Source organism: Pelophylax lessonae (genome assembly GCF_965119305.1).
Source record: "Pelophylax lessonae genome assembly, chromosome: 7".
Taxonomy (NCBI): Eukaryota; Metazoa; Chordata; class Amphibia; order Anura; family Ranidae; genus Pelophylax; species Pelophylax lessonae.
The window spans coordinates 67,363,661-67,385,888 of record NC_138774.1 but is presented as its reverse complement, the minus strand read 5'-3'; the positions used below and the strand labels follow the sequence as shown (position 1 = coordinate 67,385,888).

At 45.8% G+C, this 22,228-nt stretch overlaps 1 protein-coding gene across 1 annotated transcript in view; it reads left to right on the top strand.

Annotated features, from left to right (window-relative positions):
• LOC309559489 (cytochrome P450 2G1-like) overlaps nt 1–22,228 on the top strand; it is a gene marked incomplete at both ends in the record, with an annotated part of 59,803 nt that overhangs the window by 2,822 nt on the left and 34,753 nt on the right. Inside the window, 2 exons of the mRNA XM_082262763.1 lie at nt 5,205–5,354; nt 14,687–14,847. Of these exons, the coding sequence (XP_082118889.1) occupies nt 5,205–5,354; nt 14,687–14,847 (311 nt within the window). The remainder of the gene's footprint in view (nt 1–5,204; nt 5,355–14,686; nt 14,848–22,228) is intronic.

The window sequence follows — 22,228 nt, the reverse complement described above, 5'->3', positions numbered from 1 at the left end:
CATCCCTATGTAAAGGATCCAATTCTGTGCACCGTTTTGACTTGCCGATCAGTCCGCTCCTTCAAGGCGGCCCTGAACCCTGCCACTGACTATCTACTTTAGTCTTTTTTTCCAGTCCTCCTGAAGGGGGTCAGTCACTGGAGCCTGAGCGACGATAAACCCCAAACTCTTGGTAGGCTTGCCTGCCTCTTCCTGGGCAGCCATTCGACATAGTTCCAGGTCTGGCCCATTTGCTCAAGTAGTTCATCTGGAACCCTAAGTAGAACCTTAAATGTTGATTTCCATTCTTGGTCTTGTTTTTGTAATCCAGGACCCTGGCCTGATGGCCCAAAGGGTCTGCGGAACAACAGTGAGGACCTGTTCCTAATTCTGGAGAGGGACAGCCCTCTGGTTTGAGTCCATTGGATGTGACTTGGTATTCCCCAACCTCTTCTGCAGGGATAGAAGTGGAAGGGGTGTTGGAAAGGGGACATACGCCCCAACAGCAACAACTTCAACTTCCTTTTTATATGCAATAATCTGGGTGGGGAATTTTGACAAGTTTCCCATGTTCATCTTGGACATGGGCCGACCAGGCCTGGCCCGATCCGTCTGGTCAGCGGACCTCCACTCGGTCCAGATAGATGGACCGCTCATAATTCCATTGGGTTTTGACCGATAGGTAATGTTTCCAGAGATCTGTCCTGGTGGAGTTCCTGTGAGGCTTGGGGATGAACAGGAAGTCCCATATGGCTTCATCACACCAAGACTCTCTCTTTTCTTCAATCTCTATCATTACCTCCTGTGGAGCGTAGGGGTAATCATACCCGTATTCCCTGGCAACCTTTCTTTGCAGCCATCGCTGCATTCTTGAGAACCTGGGTAGGCTTTTTCGGTTCCCTCTCCCAGCTGGAGAAAATGGGGTCTCTTCACGCCTGATCAGGGAGCTGTAGGCCTCATTTTGATCCCGAGCCCGGCTACAGTTCTTGGGTGGGTTTAAATCTGGGACCCGACCAGCATAGGCCTCACAGAACCCCAGACTCTGGTTGAGCTCCCCCCTTACCACAGAGTCCCTAGTTTCTTCATCAGGCATCTCCACTGCCTCAGGACGTGGTGGGTTGTTCCGCTCCTCAGACCCCCAGTCCCACTCAGTGTAATCCTCTGACTTCCAGTCATCAATCCCCTCCTCTATGGATCCAAACCGGTTCTGAAAACTTGGAGACCCCACATCAATGACCCTGGCCTCTTCCTCACTGCTCACACTTGTTTTAGCAGCCCTGGTTGCCGCTGGCCATCTTACCTCCTCAATTTTTATGGGAGCAGACCTTGTTCCTGCTGCTGCCGTTTACAGTGCATCAGGTGGCCACTTCCTGGCCCACACTACCTGAATGCACTCTTTCCCTGGCATTCGGGTCTCCTTCAATGAGCATACTGGACCACTACCAGGTTGCATGGCCTCCAGCTACATCATCACTCTGAACACTCCTCTCCCACAGCCATAGAGAGGTCCTGATTCCAGAGCTGACAAGCCCTGAGTGACTCCGGTCTCCCAAAACACACACAGCTTTCTGGGCCGTCCTTCACTCCTCTTCACCCGCAGCAGCAGATAGCCGCAGTGCCCACACTGGCACCATTCTTGCACCCTCATAGTCACACTCAAACACTGGGGACATACCAGGCCTAAGTGCTCCACGCCTCCTCCGGTGCATAATGCCAGTCCTCTATCGGGCATCATCCGTATTCCTGTGTCCCGCAGGACAGACATCTTCGGCCCTCCGGTGTGCTCCATTTCTGCCCAACTGATTGTCTTTTGTATATATATCTGCTCCCGGGTCTGCCCAGCAGGTTCTCCACCAACAGGTGGAACGATCGCTGATGTGCTCTCTCCGGCAATCTCCATGTTGCTTCTCCGCACATGTGTCTCCCTCTCAGCCACACCCGAAGGAAGAAGTAATTTATGGACTTCTCTTGTCACTCCTGATTGGCTGGGCGCGAAGGACGTCTCCACCCACATTTCCTTTTTGGTGGTGGCTCCTCCTGCTAGGCAGAACCTTTCAGCGCGCGCTTTCCCACGCGGTGCAGTAACCCCTCCAATGCCGCTCTCTCTCAACTCAGCTGACATGTAAGTCACACATCCACTCTTCTTGCTTATAGCAGGGACCCAGCTGTGCCTCCATCACCTTGAGCCAGCTGTCCCTCTTTCCAGAGAATTGTCCCGCTGTCGTAGGCACAGTCAACAGTCCTCCTCCCAGCACATGTACAAGCAAGGCCCGTCATCATACTGTCTCAGAAGAAAGTCCCACTGCCCTTCACGGCATAGCCGACAGCTTTCTTCGCAGTATTGACACTGTCCCTATATAGAATGAATGTTCCGCTGTCGTATGCATGGTCATCATTTTTCCATGTAGTCTTGACACACACGCGGCCCCCGGCACACCGATCCACGTGCCCTTGGCCGCCAGTTTCTCCCTCCATCTTGCACCTTTTACTGTTAAGCAGACACAGTCCATATTCACAAAAATATGCCCTTTTCTTGCCTCCCAATACTTCACAGGAGTGTCCATTTTGCAGCTCAGACAGAAACTTTCCAGCATTTCTAGGTACAGGTTGCGTTTCTGACTGGAATCTTTGCTTTGCCACGGACAACCATCATTGTTCATTTTTTTCCTTCATACCACTCTCCCTATCTCCTGTAGAGCAGGCCTCACACTTAGATCGAGCATCAACAAAGTCCCTGGAAGCAAAAATGGCATTTTTGAAAATTTTCTTTGGCCATTGCCATTAGCAACCGGGCCGGTAACCCAGGGTGACATCCCGGATGAGCCCCCAAATGTAGTACTACTCCCTTGGGAGTTGCTGGTTACGGGTTCCCCTGGGTTACCATTAGCAACAGCATGACAATTCAGCATTTTTCAAAGTGTTTTTGGCTCAGTTAGGAAACAGTCTAGGAGCTTTGGTTTTTTTGTGTTTTTTTTATTGAGAACTTGGATGGGAGAAGGGAATGAGTGGGATACTCCAACTTGTATAACTATGCACAATAGGCTTGGACGACTGAATATTGCTGAGTGCGGCAAGGCCGCTGCTTCACCTTGTCAGTAGCGGTGAAGAAGTAGTTTATGAACTGTCTGAGATAAACTGTACTGCAGAACAATCTTCAGGGCCCTTCCTGGCACCCCCTTTGTTCCTATTATTCAGGGTTCTCTATGCGGCACCCCCTTCACTGTTACACTCCCTGTGTGAGCTAGCTCCTTGATCCCCTGACTTCATTGGAGTGGCCCCCCTTCCTGGGCACACCCTTTGGCAAATCTCCTGGTACTTACGGACACTGTTTTCCCCGAGAGGCTCTGCTAGCAGCTCCACTTTCAGCAATCTGGATCCTCTGCAGCTCAGCTCCATACCTGGTTCACTAGGCCGACTGCCTGAACCACCTTCCTCACACCTGCAAGAGAAGAGACAGCCGTCCACCTCCTCCTGAGACTCTGCTTCCTGCCAAAGACGCCCTGTCACATGTCCCCTCAGTATTTATGGTCAATCCCAAGATGCATTGCAGGAATGCCCTCCCACTGGGACTGCGATAAAACCTGATGTGTCACTGGCTGGGTTTCCTCCACTGTCCAACAAGCTCCCTCATTGGACACAGTGGGCACACTCCCTCAGACCCAGTGAATCACACCTGGAAACATGTGACAGGCAAACTAGTAGATCAAACTCCCCTGATAAGCAGCAGGAGCAATAAATGCTTTACCTAGCACCTACCTAATTAGGAGGGTGCTACACAGGGAATGCAGGGAATGCATTAAGGTAAAAAAATGTCCCAGTGTTTGTATTCTCACTGATAAGTCTTCACTCGATCCATCTCTGTGCTCTTGTGTAGTGGCTCACTCCCTTCTCCCCACTTTCACAGGCTTTGCTGAGAGCAGTCCCTGCTGCTGTGAGTTAAATCCTGTGAGGAGGGAGTGGGGGGACAGAGTCAAGCTATGCTGTGCGTGTCTATGGATGCAGGCAGCGAGTCTTGGGATTGCTTCCTATGGGGGTGCACAGAGAAAAGGAGGAACCAGCAGGTGTAGCCGATTGGATTGTATGGATTGGATTGGATTGGATGTTATACTGAGGAGGAGGGATTAGAGGGCGGGTTTTTATCATTCTTTGGTATATTACGCGGCCAGAGCAACGTGTCTTCATCTTCAGATGATGTCAATTTAGTTGTGAAATGCATCAAGCTGACACGCATGTTGTCTCGCTTTGGGCTCACCTTGGAACGCATGTCGGTTTATTCACTTCTTGAAGCGGTGTGGCTCCCCGAATGATGTGTGGCTGACTGCTATGGGAGCCTAGCGATTCCTTGGGATAAAGGGTCTTGTTTGCTGGAAAGAAATCTTCATGTTTGTTATGCCCATGGGGCAATTTTTAACATTTTTCATAACATTGAAGCACCATTTTGTTAATACTACACTATGAGGAATCCGTCTCTCTATCTGGTTTGTGTCCCCTGAGGTCGATATATAGGAACTTCCTGCACAAGGGCACACGGATCATTTAATTCAGATCACAGAGCTCTAACAAGCGCATTTTGATCTCTTGTTGTCATACGGTAACAGAGATCAACTACATTTGGTGAATTTGTATTTCTTCTATTTTTGGCAGTGTTTGGAGGGTGCCACCATCACTATTCCTTGGTCTAATCTTAATTTACATGATTGAGAAGCATTATTACATGGTTGAAATCCCTATTGGAATTCACTCTGCACATGGGTTGATTTTTCTTCTGGACTATTATTAATTTTTCTTCAGGACTATTATTGAATATTTAGCATGTTTATTTGCACGGAACACTTTATAGTGATTTTAATGGATTGAGTTTATGGTTTATCTATTGACAACATAATCCAGATTGCATTTACAACTTTATGCTCATTTATTATAGGAGTGATCACTTTCACTATTTTTTATAGATTTTTTTATATGTATTGTGATTAATTATTGCACAAGTGCACTTTTGCAATGTTATTCTAATTTTGAGTAATTTTGCGCTGCTTAAATTGCATTATGTTGTGATTTAACATTTATATGCTCTACTACCCATAGGGTCTTGAAGCAGCAGCAATCTCCCCCCCTTATTTTGGGGTTTTTTTGGTCTTTTTGAAACGTTATTTGTTTGGCGCAAGTGTTTTTTTTTTTCATTTTTGACTGATGTTTACCTTAAATCAAAACCAATTTCTATTCAGGGCTGAGTCTGAGCAACGGTGAAAGGTGGAGAATTATACGGACCTTCACGTTAAGGACACTGAAGAGTTTGGGGTTTGGAAATAAGAACATTGAAGGGAAGATACAAGAGGAAGCTTTGTGTTTGGTGGAAGAATTCAGTAAGTTTCAAGGTTAGTACAGAATAATTCATAAAAAAAAAAAAAAAAAAAAAAGTAAATATGAATTAACTACTTCCGAACCACACTATAGCCAAAAGACAGCTACAATGTGGTTGTCCAGTTCTGAGAGGGCATCCATGGATGTCCTTCCAGAATTCTGCCTACCCCGCTCACCCTGGGGCACCATTCAGACACAGCTGATCACCGATCACTGTAAAGGGCCAATCACAGCCGCCCTAAACAAAATTGCCGGGTATCGGCAGTCCTTTCCTCACACTTTGTTTTTGTGGGAGGAAATGAATACCGTTAACAGGCAAGCCTGTTACCACATAATTTACTATCATTACTATTTTATAATCAGTGCAGCCCATGATGACAGGGGACAAGGGTCTCTTCCCGACAACCCTGGGTTGTGGTTGTGGGGGTCTGCAGGTAGGGTGCTTGTCGGAATATGGAAGCCCCCTTTAACAAGGAGGCCCTCAGATTTAGCCCCCCCCCCCATGTGAATGAGTATGGAGTACATTGTACCCCTACTCGTTCACCAGAAAAAAGTGTCAAAAAGAAATAAATAACACACACACCATTTTTGACAATTACTTTATTCCACCGATGTAGGGCCATCATCAATTTTAACCCCCGCCGCCACCACTGGACCCGAAAAAGAAAAAAAATGCTCCGACCACGATGAACGCTAACCGCCGACTACTTGCTCCCCCGTTTGACAGTTTTTATATCGGTAAGGGACGTGGCCACCTGACGACATTATATGGTGGCACCACCCCTTGTGACGTCACGATCCCAGCATGCACCGGTTGGTGGCGTCACAAGTAGGCGGTGCCACCAGGTGACATCACCAGGTGGTCTTGCCCCTTACCAATTTAGGGAATTGTCAAATGGCGGAGCAGGTAGTTGGCGGTTAGCCTTCATTGTGGGTGGAGCATTTTTTTTCTTTTTTTTGGTGGTCCAGCAGTGGCATCGTGATTTAAGATGGATCTACATCAGGGGACATTGTTTTTTATTTTGAATAAAGGAATTGCCAAAAACTGTGGGTGTGTTTTTGTTTCTTTTTGACACTTTTTTGGTGAATGGGTAAGGGCACTATACCCCATACTCCTTTAAATTGGGGGGAGGGGCACAATCTGGGGGGCCCCCTTTGTTAAAGGAGTCTTAAAATTTCCAAAAAGCCCCCTGACCGCAGAGCCCCACAACCACAGCGCAGGGTTGTCGGGAAGAGGCCCTTGTCCCCATCAGCATGGGGACAAGGTGCCTTGGGGTGCCCTCCCAGCCCCAAAACACCCACCCCTGTTGAGGGCATGTGGCCTGGTATGGTTCAGAAGGGTAGGTGGGCTCTCACTCGTCCCCCACTTTCCTGACCTGCCAGGCTGCATGCTCCTATAAGGGTATGGTATGGTATATATGGAATAGTATATGGCGTTTTTTAAAATTTGGCATGGTATGGATGTGAGGGGGGGGGACCCCACACCATTTTTTTATTACATTTTTGTATTGCTTGCAACGGTATTGTATTACGGGCAATTTAAATGTCTTTTTTTTTTTCCTTTATAAATGCCAGTTTTGCTGCAGCAGGTTCTATACATGGTACAGATGCACCACTTTAAAGGCAGACTAAGGGGACCCCCTGGCACTATCTTTAAATACATTTTTCATTTTTATTATTTCACTTTAAGCATCATTAAAATCACTGCTCCGGTAAACATGTCCCCCAGGGCAGTACCCGGGCCCCCATACCCTTTTTATGGCCAATAACTTGCATATAAGCTTTCAAAATGGGGACACGGGGAATTCAGGTCCCATAGACTTTAAAGGAGTTATAAAGTCAGAAGTTTTTTTTATCTTAATGCTTTCTATGCATTAAGATAAAAAGCCTTCTGTGTGTAACAGCCTCCCCAGCACCCCCTAATACTTACCTGAGCCCCATCTCTATCCAGCGATGTCCACGATTCCCTCAGCCTCTCCCTCCTGATTAGTTGAGACATAGCCTTTGTGCCATTGGCGCCCGTAGCTGTCAATCAAAGTCAGTTGGCCAATCAGGAGAGGGGGTGGGGCCAAACCACAGCTCCGTGTCTCAATGGATACAGGGAGCTGCAGCTCGGCTCAGGTGCCCCCATAGCAAGCTGCTTTCTGTGGGGGCATTCAAAAGGAGGGAGGGGCCAGGAGCTTCAGCCAGGGACCCAAGAAGAGAAGGATCCTGGCTGCTCTGTGTGAAATCAACTGCACAGAGGATGTAAGTATACCATGTTTGTTATTCAAAAAAATAAAAAAACAAGACTTCACAATTACTTTAATAGAGTTGGTGTCTCAGCTCTGAATTTTTTACATGTTTGGGAATTCTGATGCAAACCTAACAGGGGGTTATTAGGTCCAACTTTAGTCATGAGAAGTGACAGTGTGGCAGAACTTTTTTCCCATACAGTAGACAAACAACTAACATATCTAAAGTCAAAAAGTTTAAACAGAGCCCCCCCTGCCCCAAAGCACCCCCCCATGCTGAGGGCATGTGGCCTGGTATGGTTCAGGAGGGGGTGGCGCTCGCTTGCCCCCACCCCCATCCTGGCCAGCCAGGCTGTGTGCTCGGATAAGGGCCTGGTATGGACTGGGGGGGGGAACCCACGCCATTTTTTTTAGACTAGGGATGATCGAACTTTTGAAAAGTTCGGTTCGACCAGAACACCCGAATTTCCCGAAAGTTCAGTTCGGATTCCAGAACCCCATTGAAATCAATGGGACCCAAACTTCGGTAATCAAAAAACACAATTTTGAAGCCCTAAAACCCAATAAATGCACCTAAAAAGTGCCTAGGGTTCTGGGTCATGCCCCAGGGACTATTATTCACACAAAAAAAGTTCTTAAAAATTGTCGTTTTTGATAGAGAGCCAATTATTGAAAAAATTATTGGAAAAAAAAAAAGAGATGTCTTTGGATTTAGTGCCTGGGGGGTCTAAAAGTGTACCTGTGAAGTTTCAGCTCTGTAGCATGTCCAAAACCAAAATTATAGCATGCCAAGCCTTCAAAATGACTTTTTTGCTTAACCGTGCCTTTCTTTTGCTCCTAATCAACTGCACAGCCAATGTGTATGATGGGGACATAATGCAGTGCACTGGGAACAAGGTTAGGGCTAATTGTCAGGACCTGGACTTGAACCTGGGACCTCCAGTGTGTCTGCCAATGACTCTACTTGCTGAGCCACCTGGAATGCTGGACAGCTCCTTGGACAAATCCTTCAATGACCCTGCTGTGAATCTTTATTGCCTTGAACTTTGAACCCTTTGCTCCTCCCATGAACTTCCTGTTATAAGCCATGTCTTTGCACTTCCTGGTTGCCAGAATATTGTGTCTTCAACAGCCGATATCTCGCTTGTCTCTCCTGCTGCCGCACGTATCTTTGCTACCATCTGTTATCGACACTTGGCTTGTTCCACGACTACTCTTTTGCCTAATCCCGACCTGCAACTACTTGTTACCGACCTTTGGCTATTCCTAGACTACGCTTCTGCTGGATCCTGACCTGCTATATCTGCTACTGGACTCTGGCTTGCTCACCTCCAGGTGGGGCGATCCTGAGGACCGCGACCTGGTACTAACACGCAGCAAAATCCATCTCCACCATCAGGAGCGCTGGTGAACACCGGTTAGTACTTAGATTCCGAACCTCAGGTGAGCCTGCGTCATCTGCCAGTGTGACCTGCCTGTGTTCCTATCCAGCTGGTTCCTGTGTAAGCTGCTATAGCTATTGGTCTTCGAGCCTGACTCCAGATCGTGACACTATTATTACCAAATGCTTTCAAGAAGTCAAAAGATGTATGTAGATGCACTTTATTTCATGTAAAATGGTGTTTGGTGCACTTTAACTTGAATTCTCACAAGAAACAGACATATATGCATGGATACATTGAGGGTTAGGGTTAGGGGTAGGGGCCACAATGTAGTGCAGAGTGAACAAGATTAGAGATGTTTTGGATGAATACTGTTGTCTCTTGACTTTGAATAGAAGTAAAGGATGCTTAAAAATTGGGCCTTTGGTGGTGCCGACAATGCCTTGACACCATAACCCTATGAAAGTGCTGGTCATGAAGGCAACAATTGCCTTTGTAAGGAAAAAAATTGCAATGATATGCATCTGTGTGACAGGTGCGCAAAAATTGTTGTTTGGGTGTTGGCGGAGCCATACCACTGTAAGCCCAAAGAGCTGGTGTTAAGGAAGGCATAAAATTATGAAGGTGTGCACCTGTGGAACAAGTGCGCAAACATGGTATTTTTTGTTTAGCGTAGCCTTCCCACCGTAAGCCCAAAGAGCTGGTGTTGAAGGAGGCCCAAAAATCATAAAGGTGTGCACCTGTGAAACGGGTGCGCAAACATGGTATTTTTGATATAACTAAAATGAGGTTATGTGAACCTAAACAGAATGAGAGGAGGGTTTGAGGGTGGCACCATGGTCCAGGCTTAAACTGAGGCTCAGCAGCCACATCGCAACGACAGACTAGTCTACAAGGTCTGCATCAGGTGCATCAAAGCTTGATATCCACGACTGATTCATTTTAATGAATGTCAAACGGTCGACTGAGTCGGTGGAGAGTCTCGTTCGATGGTCTGTGACGAATCCTCCTGCTGCGCTGAATGCCCGTTCCGATAGGACACTGGAAGCAGGGCAGGCCAACAACTCCATGACATACTGGGCCAGTTCTGGCCAGTGGTCTAATCTTAAGACCCAGTATGCCAGTGGATTGGCTTCGTCACATGAAAAGCCCTCTCTGTCACTTTGTGCCCTGACGTAATCATCCACCATGTGATGCAGATGCTGTCGATGCGATGTGGCAGCTGAGAGGCCTGGGCGGTGAGGACTAAAAAAAAGACAGAAAGGCATCCGTAAACCGCACGCCTTCTCCAACGCTCCTCTCGTGACCAGCAGTAGAGTCCATGGTAGGTTGTCCCCGCCCCTGTACCCTACGGGAGTCAGGGAACGTGTTCACCAGAATCCTCTTGAGACTTTCCTCAAGGGATTTGATCCTGTGGACTCTCTGGGTGGATGGGGAAAAGCTCCGAGACTTTTGACTTGTACCGGTGATCAAGTAGTGTGGCCAACCAATAGTGGTCAGTCTCTTTAATGGCCTTGATTCTGGGGTCCTTTCGCAGGCTCTGAAGCATGATGTTTGCCATGCGTCGCAAATTAGCAAAGGCCTCAGAAGCTGATTCCTCGGGGTCACTCAAAATGACATGATCTTGAACGTGCTCCTCCTCCTCCCAGCCACGTACCATTTCAAAGTGTCCCGAGGGAGTCAAACTAGGCCTTGCAGATTGACGCATGTCTTCCTCCTCCTCCTCAAAGCCTGCAAAAGTTCCCATGGAATCGCCCTCCTCCTCCTCCTCTTCCACCCCTGGATCCTGCTCGGGCCTCTGGGAGCTAGGCATAATGGGGTCAGGATTCTCAGGATAAAGGGGGCCTTGAGAGGCAAGGAAGTCCTCCTCTTCCTCCTGTTGTTCTGCCTCCAGTGCCCTGTCCATATGCCATGCAGAGTGTGCTCCAACAAAAACAGTACCGGTAGGGTGTCACTGATGCATGCGCTGTCCCGGCTGACCATCCTTGTGGCCTCCTCAAATGACGAGAGGACAGCGCATGCATCCTTAATCAAAAGCCACTGCCGTGGCGAAAAGAAGCCCAGGCGCGCTGAGCCAGTGCTGGTGCCGTACTCTCAGAGATATTCATTGAGGGCCCTCTGCTGCGTGTACAGGCGCTGCAGCATAGCCAAGGTGGAGTTCCAGTGGGTGGGCATGTCACAGACGAGGCGGTGTACTGGCAGGTGAAACTCGCGCTGCACTTCGGCCAAACGTGCAGTGGCACTGTACGACCGCCTGAAGTGACTGCACACCCTTCTTGCCATCCTTAGCACATCCTGCATTCCCGGGTACGAGTTCAAAAACCGCTGTACCACGAGATTCAGGACATGTGCCAGGCATGGCACATGGGTCAACTTTCCCTGCCGAAGGGCGGCCAGGAGGTTTGACCCATTATCGGTAACCACCATTCCTGGCTGCAGCTGGCGTGGTGTCAACCACCTCTGGGCCTGTGCCTGCAGAGCCCCAAGAATCTCAGGGGCAGTGTGCTGCCTGTCCCCTAGACACACAAGCTGCAGCACTGCATGACACCTTTTGGCCTGAGACATAGAATAGCCCTTTAAACCTTTACGTGGTACCTCATCATATTCAAAGGACCATGCTGCAGAGGAGGGCATGGAGGAGGATGAGGAGGAGGCGCAGGAGGGGGTAGAAGTGTTCGATCTACCCGGATCAACGACACCACCAGCTGTTTGCAGATGTGGGGGCAATACTGGCTGCAGCACCGAGCTATGGCTACAATCCCTTCCACTGGCAAGCAGTGTCACCCAATGAGCAGTGACAGAAATGTACCGTCCCTGCCCATGTTTGCTTGACCAAGTGTCAGCCGTCAGGTGTATCTTACGGCTGACTGACTTGGCCAGGGACGACACTACATTGCCTTCCACATGTTGGTATAGTGATGGCAGGGCCTTACGGGCAAAGTAATGCCGACTTGGCACCTGCCACTGTGGAACTGCACATTTTGCAAAGTCGCGGAAGGGAGCAGATTCTACCAGGTTAAATAGTAACAGTTGCAGAGCCAGTAGATTTGCCAAACTACTGTTTCGATGCTGGGCATGTGGGTGGCGGGGAGTATACATTTTTTTTCGTTCCAGCATGTGTCAAATTGAAATTTGGCATCTAGATGTTACAGCTAGTGGTGTGCTGGAGGTAGATGCGACACTGCCTGCTATATCATCATCCCTGACAGTGGAGGCTGCCAACAGGTGACGAGTGACTATAGCAGGGACAGACTGATGTGCAGGTGGAGCACGAGGAGGAGCGCGAGGAGGACTAGGAGGCCAACTGACCGATCTTTGGCCCTTTTGTGGGTTCTTCAAATGCTCCTGCCAACAGCCCAAGTGGTGGGTTGTCAAATGCCTGTTTAGGCAGCTTGTACCCAGGTGGTTGACATTTTTGCCACGTTTTATACCCTTATGACAAATCTTGCAGATCGCAACTGTTCGGTCTGCATGAGATGTCTCAAAAAAGGCCCAGCAAGAAGAGGTGTGTATAGTGGCCCAGGAGACAACAGGTGCGGCCTTAGATGGAGTGGGCCGTCTGCTCTCCCCTCTTGCTTGCTCTGCCTCCTCCTCAACCTCAGACTCAACATCAGACTCCATAAAGGACTGAGCATCAGGCTGGAGTAGATGGCCGACACTGTGGTCAAACAGCTCAGCTGACTCCTCTGCCATGTCTGAAGTTGGGTCTAAGGGAGGACGTGAGGTGGACACAGACTCATCTCTATTTGTTCTGCCAACTGCAGAAGACTGACCACTTTTCTCTGCCTGGGTCACTGTAGTTGCAGATGATGCCGACGATGAGGGTTTGGTAATATAGTCCACCACCTCCTGTACGTACTGTGGACGTATAGCTTGGCCACTGCCGGAGAACAATCGAAATGGTGGCCTGGCTGAGGACTGACCACCACGTCCACCCCTGCCTCTAGACACCCTAGAAGCTGTGCCCCTTTCCGCAGCATGCCTTTTCTTGGTCTACCTGGCATATTTGTCACTGAGGCGTTGGCAACTCTGTGCGGTGAAAAACGCACACTGCTATGCGACCCACAGTTGTTACTGAATACAGCACAGCAGATGCGTGTCACGCACAGTAGCAAAGCCTTTTGCACAGTGGACCTAACGCTTTCAAGAACAGGCGTTAAGTTGTCACTGAGGCAATGTATTTTTCTGACTAGCAAGCACGTATACCTACTGTAGATATATCAGCAGTGCAACGTGCTCACTACACAGAACCCTGACACTTTCACTTTCCCTACAGAAACTAGATTGTTGAATCTAACTACTGTGGTACAAAGTTCCCTAACTACACTAGATATCCCTTTCCTCACACTAAAAGAACAGGTCCATACAGCAGAAGACTGACACTGTCCCTTTAAATTTTTTTTCTTTTTTTTTCTTACTCAAAAAAACAGCACAATCGCTGTATTTCTAACTACACTGACTGACTGTAAGCTGAATGCAATTCTGCTATATGGAGCTTTAGAAGCACTGGTCTATGCAGCAAACGTAGTGTAACAAAGCAGGAGTAAGAGAAATGCTTCCACTCTCTTCAACAGACTCTGTATCACTGTGCTAGGGGTTAGGCGGGGCTATCTTATATACTGTGGGGTGCATTCACTCCTGATTGGCCTCTGGTCCCCGTAGTCACTCCAATCACGTTCCTAGCAGATTCTTGCCCCCTCATTGGCTTTTCCTGACGTTTCTGGTCCAATCACGGGCTTTTAAAGCCCAGTTCCTGTCCCATTGCATTTTGGGCAGTTCTGGTGCCGAATTCCGAACTTTTACCGCAAAAAGTTCGGAATTCGGCCGAATTTCGAACAGCCAATGTTCGGGTCGAACAGATAGTCGACCCGAACCGTTTGATCATCCCTAATACTGACATAAACTGAAGTGTATGTGTGTATATATATATATATATATATATATATATATATATATATATATATATATACATATACATATACATACACATAACTTTTTGGTATACACTGCTCTGATCTCAAACTGTAAAAAGCAAAAATCTCTCTCTCTGCCAGCAATATATTATTAACTATAGAATTCAACTTATGAATCACCCGCTGGCCAAGGGATTTAAACCCACAACCCCGCAATTAGCAAGGCTGGTGTTCTACCAGCTACGCCACCGTCAAGCACACTTAGGTTGAACACACTTTCCCTGCCTATCTAACTCCTATCTCACCCTACACACAGTGGATGAGATAAAAGTTAGGGAGAATGTGTTCAGCTTAAGCAGGCTGGGGTTCAAATCCCCCGGCCAGCAGGTGATTTATTGAAATCAGAGGTCAGAGTCCATGATAATGCAGGAACTCAAAGTTCCCACGAAGAAGCCCATTTATTCGTCATTCGACGAACGAACAAACAGCCAATGTTCGAGTCAAACTTACATTCGACTCAAATTCGAAGCTCATCACTAATTAGGGGCTCCAACTGCTGACCGATAAAAGTTTTACAGCATATCCTTTTAACAGATGACAGTCAAACCATCAACTTCTGTTGAACAGGGATGACCACACACTGATCAAACTTTTGATCAGTCTATGGCCATCTTTAATCTTCCAGTCCTTAGAGGTTTCCAGTAAACTAGAGAGATCAGTTTTTGGATTAATTTAACATATAAATGTAAGAATCCTTAACAAGTTCTTTGTGTAAAGCATGGTTGAGATAAAAGTCACATGATATTTTCTGTTCCAGATGTTCCTTTAGATCCAGATGATCTGCTTATGATTTCTGTCTCCAATGTTCTCTGCTCTATCATATTTGGAGATCGCTTTGATTACGAAGATGAGAAGTTTTCTAAACTCTTGGACATTGTCAGGGAGTCGTTCAGTGTTGCGAGTTCTACATGGGGACAGGTAAAATTATGCCCTTAACTTGCATGAAAAAGAGGATCTTAAGAGGAAGGATCAACAATAACCAACATGAACCTTAGACTTTCCCTAACAGCTATCCCTATTTTCTTGACTTGTTTGGGTACCCCTGGTTTGTTTTGGTTTAGGTAGTAATGATGTACATAGGCAAAGAAAAAAAGTGTGTTAAAAAAGGTGGTATGATTACTGAGCCTTTGCATAAATGTTTTATTGAAGGTATTTTAATTTAATTAAAAAGCAAAGAATATCTGGCGCACAGCAAGTGGATGGTTTGTAATACAATTAAATAAAAATAACACAAGTATTTAGTATAAGCATACAATGTCCATTAGTCCAGGTTAAGTTGTATAAAAATGTATTATTAATAGGTGGCAGCCACCCCAACAGTGTGTCAAAAGAACTCTGTAAGAAATGACAGAAAGGAAGGGAGAGGGAGGCGCACCTAAGTGTAGTATTAAAACATAAGATTTTATTACATAAGATCAGGAACACTTACAAGATGTAGTAAGGTGATTCATACTTGTGTGATTGCAAGCGGCCATGGGACTACAATGGCCAGCGGACCCTGGACATCATTAAAAAATATTGAGTAAAATACATATCATAATAAATTATTAACTATAAATATATAAACAGCCAAACCATTATATTGAGGAGAAATGTAAACCCAAAAGGTAAGGAGAGGGGAGAAAGGGAGTGGGGGCAAGAATCAGAAACTATTGACAGGGGGGAGGAACTGGGCACAATTATCATTACCAGCCTGACAGGCAATCAGACTGGGAATGAAACATGGATGAATTACATGCTTATCAAAACTACAGACATAGAAAATTACAACAGTTACATATACCATCATCTATAGAACTCTAATTACTTACTATCCGTGAACCGCCACCCCCAAGACAAAGAAATAGGCCATGCGACATCCAGAGTACTGAAAGACCATAAGGGTCCCCTGTAAAAAAATGAGGGGTATTCTGTATATTGAGAAAAGTGTAAGACATGTAAATATTAAAGTAGAGTAGGGACTTCAATTTCCTCATTTAACCCCCCAGGGGTAAGAGTATTTAGGGAATACAGTGGGTACGGAAAGTATTCAGACCCCCTTAAATTTTTCACTCTTTGTTATATTGCAGCCATTTGCTAAAATCATTTAGGTTCATTCTTCTTCCTCATGAATGTACACACAGCTCCCCATACTGACAGAAAAACACAGAATTGTTGACATTGTTGCAGATTTATTAAAAAAGAAAAACTGAAATATCACATGGTCCTAAGTATTCAGACCCTTTGCTCAGTATTTAGTAGAAGCCCCCTTTTGATCTAATACAGCCAGGAGTCTTTTTGGGAAAGATGCAACAAGTCTTTCACACCTGGATTTGGGGATCCTCTGCCATTCCTCCTTGCAGATCCTCTCCAGTTCTGTCAGGTTGGATGGTAAACGTTGGTGGACAGCCATTTTTAGGTCTCTCCAGAGATGCTCAATTGGGTTTAAGTCAGGGCTCTGGCTGGGCCATTCAAGAACAGTCACGGAGTTGTTTTGAAGCCACTCCTTCTTTATTTTAGCTGTGTGCTTAGGGTCATTGTCTTGTTGGAAGGTAAACCTTCGGCCCAGTCTGAGGTCCAGAGCACTCTGGAGAAGGTTTTTGTCCAGGATATCCCTGTACTTGGCCGCATTCATCTTTCCCTCGATTGCAACCAGTCGTCCTGTCCCTGCAGCTGAAAAACACCCCCACAGCATGATGCTGCCACCACCATGCTTCACTGTTGGGACTGTATTGGACAGGTGATGAGCAGTGCCTGGTTTTCTCCACACATACCGCTTAGAATTAAAGCCAAAAAGTTCTATTTTGGTCTCATCAGACCAGAGAATCTTATTTCTCACCATCTTGGAGTCCTTCAGGTGTTTTTTAGCAAACTCCATGCGGGCTTTCATGTGTCTTACACTGAGGAGAGGCTTCCGTCGGGCCACTCTGCCATAAAGCCCCGACTGGTGGAGGGCTGCAGTGATGGTTGACTTTCTACAACTTTCTCCCATCTCCTGACTGCATCTCTGGAGCTCAGCCTCAGTGATCTTTGGGTTCTTCTTTACCTCTCTCACCAAGGCTCTTCTCCCCCGATAGCTCAGTTTGGCCTGACGGCCAGCTCTAGGAAGGGTTCTGGTCATCCCAAACGTCTTCCATTTGAGGATTATGGAGGCCACTGTGTTCTTAGGAACCTTAAGTGCAGCAGAAATCTTTTTGTAACCTTGGCCAGATCTGTGCCTTGCCACAATTCTGTCTCTGAGCTCTTCAGGTAGTTCCTTTGACCTCATGATTCTCATTTGCTCTGACATGCATTGTGATCTGGAAGGTCTTATATAGACAGGTGTGTGGCTTTCCTAATCAAGTCCAATCAGTATAATCAAACACAGCTGGACTCAAATGAAGGTGTAGAACCATCTCAAGGATGATCAGAAGAAATTGAAAGCACCTGAGTTAAATATATGAGTGTCACAGCAAAGGGTCTGAATACTTAGGACCATGTGATATTTCAGTTTTTCTTTTTTAATAAATCTGCAACAATGTCAACAATTCTGTGTTTTTCCGTCAATTTGGGGAGCTGTGTGTACATTCATGAGGAAGAAGAATGAACCTAAATGATTTTAGCAAATGGCTGCAATATAACAAAGAGTGAAAAATTTAAGGGGGTCTGAATACTTTCCGTACCCACTGTATATCCAGAAAGTCTCCTGCTGGCATAAATGTTTGAAACGTTCTGCTGCGGGCAGGCTACCAGGGATCGCCTCAATAATCCATACTTTGAGACCAACTATGTATTGCTGATGCGTCTCAAGGAAATGGCTGGGAAGGCTGTGTTTACCGCAACCTTCTTTGATGAAGTGTCTATGCTCCCCAAATTGTTGGTGAAGGGTACGGATGGTTCTGCCAACATAGAATTGGCCACACAGACAAGTCAGACATTAAACAACATATTCACTGGAACAGTTTTAGAATTCTTTTATCGCATAGGTTTTGCCCTTGACCATAAATCTGTTTTGGCCATGCTGTCCGAACTTACAAGTCAACATGCCCACCAAAGGAATTAAAGGGATGCAGTTACTGTTAGATTGGTGGCTGTTTTTCATCTTACTAGGTGCGATTTTCCTTTTACGGTACGACACCTTGGGTTTCTGGGTAAGGGATGTCTGCAGGAAAGAGTCCTCGAGTAATATGGACCATGTTATTCATTCATGTTTCATTCCTAGGCTGATTGCCTGTTAGGCTGGTAATGATAATTGTGCCAAGTCCCCCCCCCCCTTTTTGGAAAGTAGACACCCCAAGGTATTTGCTGGAAGAAGGGGAGGGGGGAGAAAATGGAAAACAATTTACAAGGGGGGGGACCAAGTCGCCTGACAAGTCGGAGTAGTGTGAACCGGCACTAAAGGGAGTGGGTGTTTTCATCTTAGGACAGGAAGTTTGTTAATGGCAGGATCACCAGGTTTGATATACTTTATTGCAAGTTTATATCCTATAAAGACAATTTTGGAGTATAGGATATACAATTGTTTTACTATTTTTTTTTTCCACAAACATTTTTTATTGGGAACCAAACATTTCATACAATACAGACTGCTCAAACAATAGCCACATAACCACTTCTGGACCAGAAGTATTTGCCCCCTTAATAACCAGGCCATTTTTTGTACTTCTGCACTGCATTACTTTAACTGACAACTGCGCAGTCGTGGGACACTGAACCCAAATAAAATTGATGGCTTTTTTCCCCACAAACGGTGCTTTCTTTTGGTGGTATTTGATCACCTCTGTGGTTTTTTGATTATGCGCTATAAACAAAAAAAGATCAACAATTTTGAAAAAAAAAGCAGTATATTTCACTTTCTGCTATATAACTTTCCCAATAAAAAAAATGTAAAAATCTATTTTTTTTGATGATTTCTGACCAATTTGTATTTTGCCACATATTTTTGGTAAAAAAAATCCCAATAAGTTTATTTTGATTGGTTTGTAAAGTTATTGCGTCTACAAACTAGGGGAAAGATTTATGTCATTTTTATTTATTTTTTTATTTTACTAGTAATGGCGGCGATCTGTGATTTTTAGCAGGACTGCGACATTGCGGCCCACAGATCGGACCCCTAATTGACATTTTTGACACTTTTGGGGGGACCCAAAAATATGCAGTGCTACTGTAATAATGACACTGGCAGGGAAAGGGGTTAACAACAGGGGCGATCAAAGGGTTAAATGTGTACCTAGGGGGTTATTCTAACTGTGTGGGGGCCAAACTTGGTGGATGGAAACAGGGCTCCTGTGTTCCCGAAATAACAGGAACACAGGAGCCCTGTTTCAATCAGTGACAGATGAGCGGTGTGCCGCGTTTACAACGGCACACCGCCTTCTGTCAGTCCCTGCAGCGATCGCTGGGTTCCCGGTGGCCATCGCAGCTGCTGGACCTGTTACTTAGCTGCAGAGCTAGAAAGCGGGTGCGCGATCATGCCACCGGTGGCGCGCGCGCCTGAGACCCGCTCCTGCGAGCCGCCGTATAGGTATGGCAGTTTGCGCAGGAGAGCCAGCCTGCCGTAGTATATTTGCGGCGGCTGGTCTTTAAGCGGTTAAGGAGAAGGCCTATTTCTGACACTTGTTGTTTACAAGGTAAAATCAGTATTTTTTGATAGAAAATTACTTAGAACCCCCAAACATTATTAGTATTTTCTTTAGCAGAGACCCTAGAGAATAAAATGGAGATTGTTTCAATAGTTTATGTTACACCGTATTTGCGCAGCGGTCTTACAAACGCAATTTTTTTTGGAAAAAAATAAATTTTTTAATTAAACAATAAGAAAACAATAAAGTTAGCCCAATTTTGTTCTACAATGTGAAAAATAATGTTACGCCGAGTAAATTGATACCTAACATGTCATGCTCTAAAATTGCGCACACTCGTGTAATGGCGAAAAACATTGGTACTTTTAAAATCCCCATAGGCGACGCTTTAAAAATTTCTACAGGTTACCAGCTTAGAGTTACAGAGGAGGTCTAGTGCTAGAATTATTGCTCTCACTCTATCGCTAGAGGCACATTCCCTCTGCCCATAAAATTGATCTCGTGGCGAATCTGCTGCTGGGACAATTTTTATGTTTAAACGGACCCCTTGCCGTTTAAAAATAGCCATCTGCTGCCATAACCCCGGTATTTAATGTCAAAGTAGCAACGTAAATACGCTGTGGGGAGTCTGGAAGTAAATAGATAGAAGTCTATGACAGTTGTAAGCAATCCAGATAACAAAAACCAAAATCATTGAGTGCAACAAAAGGAACAGTACAGTATATTGGATGATATTTCAAGGTTGCATGTCAAAGAAAAAATCTGATAGCACAACTGATTAGGATTATTACTAAAAAGAAAAACACATTTTGTATCTTGTGAGGTTCAGGAAAGCCCTCACGTGGGGACAGGAGATGTAAAAAGAACCAAGGAAAGGCGGAAATAAAAGAAGAAAGAAGAAAAAGAAGAAAAAAAAAGGAGGGGGGGTAGGGGAAGGAAAAGGGGGGGGGGGTAAGAGTCTGAGGGGAAAAATAGAGTCGGGTGAAGGTGAGTTAGGGAGTTGTTCTACTCCCCTGTTCCTGTTTGTCTACCCTCAGGGACACGGATTCTACTAAAAATATGTGGATTGTAGACTCATCCAGGAATCAGTAGGACTGGTAGCGCTCAGTAGTTTTGAGTTGAGTCCAGCAGAACCAGGTATTCATCAATATGTGTAGTCGAACTTGGGAGATATGTACAGTATAGGTTCTTCCATCTCCTCCATGCTAGAGAGTGTAGCAAACTATTCTCTAATGCTTGGGTCACATGTAAAACGCCAGTGTACAGGAATGCAGAGTCTTGCCGCATTCACCCCGTGCATAGCCAGTGATTTGTGGTACTCTTTTTTTAGATAAAGTCAAGTGATGTGGGAGAAATTGCCCTGGGGTAAAATCCTGAGTGAACGGACACTTGTGCAATGAGATTGGGGACCTCTCTCCAGAAGGGATGGAGCTTCTCCACCACCAAATGTGGAGCATGGTGCCGTCAGTCCTTCCACATCTCCAACAACTATTTGGTATAGAAAGGGAGAATTTGTGTAGGCAAGATGGGGTTCTATACCATCTGGTTTCAATTTTCTAGTAGTGTTCCTGAAAAGCTACATTCTGGGAACCCTTATGTGTGTATTTGTGAATGGTATCCCATTCCTCATCCATAATGGAATCCTACAGGTCTCTCTCCGACGCCAAGATCTGAAGTAGAAGGGCAATCCCCCAGTAGCAAGGTATAAATATAAGAGATTGAATGTCACTGCGACAGTTTCCGTGTGCATAAAGATTCAAACAGCATAAGTTGCCTTGCCCACGTTGCCGCCGAATCTTAGGATAAATAAATGTCAAAGTTGTCTTTATGTTCAGAAGGGGAAGGAATTAGTATGGGACATATTCTAGATTCTGATATGTGAGGGGTTTACCTTTTGAGAAAAATTGATGTACAAGTACATCTCTATGAGGCCGCACCTGACGTAGAAAAGACCCCACCTCCCACGTTGGAAAATCAGGGTTTCCCCTTATCGTGGTTAAGGGCCCTGAAACTGAGAAAAAAGGTGGTGGATTTTGCCAACTTTCTGAAGCAGGCTAGGGAAGAGTGAATGAGGGTATGTGTCTTGATCTCTCACAGCCAATGCCAATCCATAGAAGCAAATAAAGCGGAATGTGCATGAATGAGTTTTCTAGGGACACCCAGATTTTCCTGTCTGTGTGAATACTCTAATGTAGTAATCCCGTAAGGTAGCAGCCTAGGTAATACTTGTGAAGGTATACTAAGCCAACCCCCTCTTAATTTTCAGGCATGTAAGACAGGAGTACTTGATACGAGGCAGAGAAATTCTCCAGGTAAATAATGAGCAGGCTTTCTGGTAGGACACAAAAAATGATGGAGGTAAATGGAACGGGATAGTCTGCATCAGGTATAGAAAGAGTGGAAGGATAGTCATTTTAATCAATGCTGAACTTCCAAGCCTCAACACATTAAGATCTGCCCAATCCTTAAGGTCAGTTTGGACTTTTCCTAAAGCTACATGGAAGTTTTGAGTGTACAACTTGGCTGGAATCTGAATTCCTAAGTATGCAATGGCATATTTTTTCAAAGGAATGTTGACAGTGGGCGACTCTGTCTGGTAGGAGAGCGACATTCGACGCATTTGATTTGGAATAGTTAATTTTCAGGTTTGACATGCTGCCAAAGTGGTCTATGTCTCTAAATAGATTGGGCAGGGAGGTGCAAGGTTATTAAAGGGATAGGAGAATGTCATCTGCAAAGGCTGAAACGTTGAATTCCCT